The sequence below is a fragment of the Penaeus chinensis genome, chromosome 36 (genome assembly GCF_019202785.1).
Source record: "Penaeus chinensis breed Huanghai No. 1 chromosome 36, ASM1920278v2, whole genome shotgun sequence".
NCBI classification, from domain to species: Eukaryota; Metazoa; Arthropoda; class Malacostraca; order Decapoda; family Penaeidae; genus Penaeus; species Penaeus chinensis.
The window spans coordinates 6,484,984-6,491,032 of NC_061854.1; the positions used below are offsets into that span (position 1 = coordinate 6,484,984).

Genomic DNA, 6,049 nt, shown 5'->3' on the forward strand with positions numbered 1-6,049 from the left:
GACAATAAACTTTTGTTTTATCTGCCCCGGTGTCTCAGATGCCATCTAGTCTCTCCTGCAAAGGCTTTAGAGAAAACATTTTTGCCGAAGAAGAAAGATCTGTCCTTCAAACAACATGGGTTAAAGAAGGAAAAAAAAAAAAAAAAAAAAAACGTCATTCTTCACTCGAACAATAGGGTAAACATTTTTGTCTAATGTGTACAGTCTTTCGCTCTTATAAGACCGAGTGGGTTCGCACTGTTGGCGTGGTATTGTGGAGACAAGATTTAGAACTTTTTTTTTTTAAGATTTCGAGAATATAAATGTCTCATTATTATCTAGCACACAGGAGACAGAAGCAATTACATTTGCAGATGTAGCACTATGTATACACACACACACACACACACACACACACACACACACACACACACACACACACATATATATATATATATATATATATATATATATATATATATATAATACATGCATGTATGTATGATGCATTTATGTATGTATGTATGTAGGCTTGAAATTACAGTTACAGCGTGGGTCGTTTCACGGTACTTAATGTCCATACGGTCGTCAGTCACGCGAACCTTATCCCGAAAAACCGACCTTAATCTTATCCATCACAGCGTTGTTTACGAAGGCTAGTCAGAACGCGACCTGGAAACCCGACCTAACACGACCCGAGCAGGTCACTTTACTCCTATCCCTATCCCTCCCAACGGGGTCAGTAAGGGTGAATTTACCTTCCGATAAAGGGAGATTCTAATCCCTAAGCGCAGGTCTGTCTGCAGTATCTGATCAGTTAATCACCGGCCGAAGACTGGGTCCTCAACCACTCGCTTGATTAATTGCCCAATCACTCTCGCTTAATCACTTAACCAAATATTCTTGGAAGTCAAACGACCTGTTAACATATGATAGACAAAAAGAGAGAAGTGAGGGAGGAATACATAATAGTGGTGGGGGTGGAGGTGGAGGTGGAGGTGGAGGTGGAGGTGGGGGTGGAGGTGGAGGTGGAGGTGGAGGTGGAGGTGGAGGTGGAGGTGGAGGTGGTGGGGGTGGTGGGGATGGAGGTGGAGGTGGAGGTGGAAGTGGAGGTGGAGGTGGAGGTGGAGGTGGAGGTGGAGGTGGAGGTGGAGGTGGAGGTGGAGGTGGAGGTGGAGGTGGAGGTGGAGGTGGAGGTGGAGGTGGAGGTGGAGGTGAAGGTGACGATGGCGATGATGATAAAACATTACAACAATGGACAGATTATCCTTTACAACAGTAAATCGAAGCGTGCTACAAAACGCACACTATTGTCCATCAATAATTTTGAGGAAGAGAGAGAGAGAGAGAGAGAGAGAGAGAGAGAGAGAGAGAGAGACAGAGACAGAGACAGAGACAGAGACCGAGACTGAGACCGAGACAGAGACAGAGACAGAGACAGACAGAACACAGATGCGAATCGAGCCAAGCACAAGTGCGTGACCTTGACGTGCAAGTCCCACTGAGGAGAAAATTTTGCTTATCTCCGAAATCCTCGCCTGGCAACTGGGGTTCGAATGCGGTAATGATAACTATAGCCATTATGATAAGAGTAATGGTGGTGATAATGATAATGACGATAATAGTGATAGTGATAGTGAAAGTAATGGTAATAGTAATAGTAATAGTAATAGTAATAATAATAATAATAATAACAATAATAACAATAACAATAATAATAATAATAATGATAATAATAATAATAACAATAATAATGATAATGATAACGATAATGTTATTGATAATGATAATACTAATATTAACAATAATAATAATGATAATAATAATAATAATAATAATAATAAAGATAGTAATGTTGATGTTGTTGATGATGAAGATGATATTGACCATAATTCAGAGAAAAAATAAAATTCCTCAGACTATTTCCTGTGCTCGGTCATTTACTTCAAATACAGCCTTATTCTCACATAAAGAATACGGTTATTTACTCGAAAAAAAAAACGAAAAAAAAAGAGAAAATACATAGATGAAGAAAGACCAAAAGAATAAAAAAAAAAAACATCGAGGTTTTATTCACGGTTTGTTTACTCTAAAAAAAACGGTCATTAAAAGTGAAGATAAAAAGATAAAAAAAAAGTAAAAAAAATAATACCCATTCTTTGTCGTAGAAGATCGGAACAAAGGGAGAGGGAGGAGGAGGAGGAGGAGGAGGAGGAGGAGGAGGAGGAGGAGGAGGAGGGAGGAAGAGGATGAGGGGGGAAGAAGATAATGATGATGATGATGATGATGATGATGATGATGATGATGATGATGATGATGATGATGATGATGATGATGATGATGATGATGAGGAGGAGGAGGAGGAGGAGGACGAGGAGGACGAGGAGAACGAGGTGAGAAGGAGTAGGAGGAGGCCGAGTTTATGGAAATGGGACAAGAAAAAGTACAGAAAAATACACGAGAAAAATTAGCGAAGGGAAACAAGGAACAAAAAAAAAACACACACACACTCACTCCCTGACATGCGAGTTGACCGAGCGAACCCACAAACTGGACATGCATTACAAGCTCCTGTAAAACACTTGGTTACAGTCGCTGTTGACGCAGACCGGGGCGTCAGCAGTCAGGCGTGACAGAAGGGGCGGGCCGACGGGGGAAAGGGAGGAGGTGGGGGAGAAGGTAAGGCCCCAGTGTCAACATAAACACATACACGCTGTCAATACAAGGACCCAGCACCGTGTCAACAGCAGGCAGGTCTCGGTAAACTCCATACGATGTTTGTCCAAGGTGTCGTGGCGGTCGAAGAGGCAGTCAGGGTACAGGTGGGGGAAAGGAGGGAGGGTGTAGCAGGTCGCCGTTGAGTATTCCTCGCCAGGTCTTGAGGAGGCGTAGTCTACAAGGGGGAAAGTAAGCTTAAGACTTAAGGGGAGGGGTGGTACTGGTCACTAGAATATGATTTCGGGCTCTAAAGGGTTAACATTATCTCTTACCTATATTTATTACACATTTCTGTTACACTCATGCTCCTTCTTCATTATACACCGTCTCATTAGTGGAGAGAGGAGGAGCCTTGTTTCTCAGTGAGCGTCAAATTTGTAATCCTGTGAGTTAATATTCAGGTGAAACATTTTTGCTCCACAGAGGGACTGGATGGTCGGCACCGCTCGCTCTCTCTCTCTCTCTCTCTCTCTCTCTCTCTCTCTCTCTCTCTCTCTCTCTCTCTCTCTCTCTCTCTCTCTCTCTCTCTCTCTCTCTCTCTCTTTCTCTCTCTCTCTCTCACGAAGCAGCCCTCCTCCGTCTAATTCTCTCTCTCTCTCTCTCTCTCTCTCTCTCTCTCTCTCTCTCTCTCTCTCTCTCTCTCTCTCTCTCTCTCTCTCTCTCTCTCTCTCTCTCTCTCTCTCGTGTTTACTTCGCTGTCGCCGACGTTTACAAACACAAATTAAATACATAAGACTTCGCGCGTCGCTAGTTTGGAAACAATTTTTCATTGTTTTCCTTTCTCACGCGGAGTTTGCCGACACGTTCGTTCTGTTTATTTTCCAGGTCCGTGTTTTTCTGTTTGTTTGTTTTTTTCCCTTTTTTTTTTTTTTTTTAGGCTGCTTCCCCAGGGATTCTCGATGTCGGTACTTGAAGCCTTTCCCCCCGTTCTTGAGGGCGGTTTAATTAGCGAACCTGAGTGAACACCTGAAGTTCTGATCCAACCACTTCCTTGGCCTAGTGGGGTGATTTTTTGGGGGGAGATGGGGGTGGGGGGGGAGGGGGTTGCGAGTGGAAATTATGATTCATCTTCTCTTTCTTTTGTTTTCGATTCTATATTCTCATTTTTTCTCGTTTTCATTTCACTGAGTCTGGCTTTTCATATAAGCGTTTTTTTCGTTAAGTTTAATAATAGTTTTTTTAAATTTTCTAAGTGGCGAATTATAACATAACAATGCACTCGACAAGTGTCTTTTTCTTTGATGCACTAAAATCCCTTTATTTAGAGACTTCAACTTGACTACAATGAAGTCGCTACAAATAGCTTGGCAAGTCTTCAGCAAGCCGCTCGAGCTGAACAAAAAAACTGATAAAACACACATTCACTCTGACATCAAGAGATAAATATGGTACACGGGGTTTAACTTTTTTTTTTTCTTTTCGGAATCCATGAGTAACATTATTCGTAAGCACCTTAATGATTGGGAGACAAGTGAAGTACTAGTCTAAGTCACTAGGAATCACCATGGTAGAGACACTTGTACGGCCAGAGGTCCTAGGCAGTGAACATGAGCGCGTTGGCCCCAGGAGGACTTGCGCGAGTCCTACGCACGCAAGCCGCTCCTGGCCAACCGCGAGAGGGCTTAGAATCACCGATCTAATCACTCGTTTCCACATCATTGACGAGGGGGATCGACAGGGGAGGAACTTGATTGCGAGACGCCCAGGACATCATGAGAAGCGTCTCGAGACTTCACCCACCGGGAGGAGGGATGGAGGGGCGGGAGGAGGCGGCCTTAGACCACGTGGGGCACCACCTTGAAGCCGTAGTCGTCGTCCGCCGCGGCCAGGGAGGCGCACGTGGCGGGGGCGGAGGCAGGGTGCGGGGGCTGCGCGTCCGCGTGGTAGTCCTGCTGGTGGTACTCCTGCTGGAGGGAGGCCGACAGGCAGCGGCGGTGGTCGCGGTCCCGGAAGATGGAGTACAGGTTGCTCCTCTGCTTGGGCTTGTTGGTGGGAGGCTTGAGGGCGGCCGCACCCTCGCCGCCCTTCTGTTGCTCCTGCTCCTTCTGCCCCGGCTTGTCCTTCGCGGCCTGAGGGGGCGACTTGCTGCTGCCGGCCTTGGACTGCGGCTGCGAGGCGCCGGAGGGGGCCGGCGGCGTGACGGCGATGGCGGGCGAGGGGAGCGCCGCCGACGAGGGCTTCGGCGGCGGCACCGGCTTCCCTGCGGCGGCCGGGCCCGCCGGCCTCGCTGGCTTCGGGGGCTTGGGAGGCGGCGCGGGCTTGGCGGCGCCGGGACTCTGCGCCGACGGCTGCTGCGCCGGGCCGTCTACGTGCTTCGGGGACGCCGGGTGACTGGCCGCCTGCTTCTGCTGGGTTTGTACTTCTTGCTGGGGCTGCTGCTGCTGCGGTCGCTGGGAGGAGGAGGAGGGGGGCAAGGGCTGCTGAGGCCGCGGTTGCTCCTGCTGCTGCTTGTGGGGCTGCGCCGGGGGGAGCGCGTCGAGGGGCTGCTGGCCGCCGCGAAAGAGGTGCGGAGGCCGAGCCGGCAGAGGCGGAGGGACAGACTGAGGAGGCTTCGAGGCCATGGTGGCCTCGTAGAGGATCTCCTCGTACAGGTGGTAGTCGGAGGCGCTGTCGTAGGACGACTCGGAGGTCGTGTCGTCCATCGGGTGCAGGTGCTGCTGGTATGACTGGAGGAAGTGCTGCTGCTGCTGCCGCCGAAGGTCCTGGAAGATGTCGTGGGGATGGTGGAAGGGCGACAGCGCCGCCGCCCCGCCGTGCGAGGCCGCGCCCGGGGCCTCACGCCCGTCGCTGGAGAGGCTGCGGGCGGCGCGCGGGGCGGGTTGGGCGGAGCGGCAGTGGAAGTCGTCCAGCACCGCCAGGACACAGCGCGCCACCGCCGGGGAGCAGTGGGGGGGCGGGCACGGGAGCCGGGGGGCGCACCCAGGGGGGCACAGGGCCGCGCTGCTCCCCCCGACTCCGTCACTGGCCGAGCAACAGGCCGTCAGATCCGCCGTCGTCCCTGCAGGAGACACAGAAGGGGTTAGCATCGGGAAAGGAAGCGATGGAGTCTCCACAGACACGGTATTCCATTACAGAGACTTCGCAATGAAATTGTCTAAGAATAACACTATCAAGATAGTGATGTACCTATATTTATACAACATATATATATATATATATATATATATATATATATATATATATATGTATATATATACGTACATAAATAAATATATATATACACATATATTCATATCTATACATATATATAGATATATGTATATACACACATATATAAATATATATAAATACATATATAAATAATTATATATATATATAAATATAAACACACACACAGATAGCTACCTTGCTA

The 6,049-nt window shown here is 48.3% G+C and overlaps 1 protein-coding gene across 1 annotated transcript; it reads right to left on the minus strand.

Annotated features, from left to right (window-relative positions):
- Positions 1-4,472: 4,472 nt before the first annotated feature.
- On the minus strand, positions 4,473-5,723 carry LOC125044809 (splicing factor, proline- and glutamine-rich-like). Its single transcript, XM_047641770.1, has 2 exons — positions 5,217-5,723; positions 4,473-5,087 (listed from the first exon to the last, which is right to left on the minus strand). Exons 1-2 carry the CDS (start codon positions 5,721-5,723, stop codon positions 4,473-4,475), a joined length of 1,122 nt encoding a protein of 373 aa, XP_047497726.1.
- Between the last annotated feature and the right edge of the window lie 326 nt (positions 5,724-6,049).

Excerpts from the sequence above, each read along its gene's own strand:
- LOC125044809 (XM_047641770.1), bottom strand. The coding sequence starts at position 5,723 with ATGCTAACCCCTTCTGTGTCTCCTGCAGGGACGACGGCGGATCTGACG. Across the intron at positions 5,088-5,216 it reads CTGTCCCTCCGCCTCTGCCG|CGACCGCAGCAGCAGCAGCC; the intron begins GCTCGGCCTCCG and ends TCCTCCTCCCAG.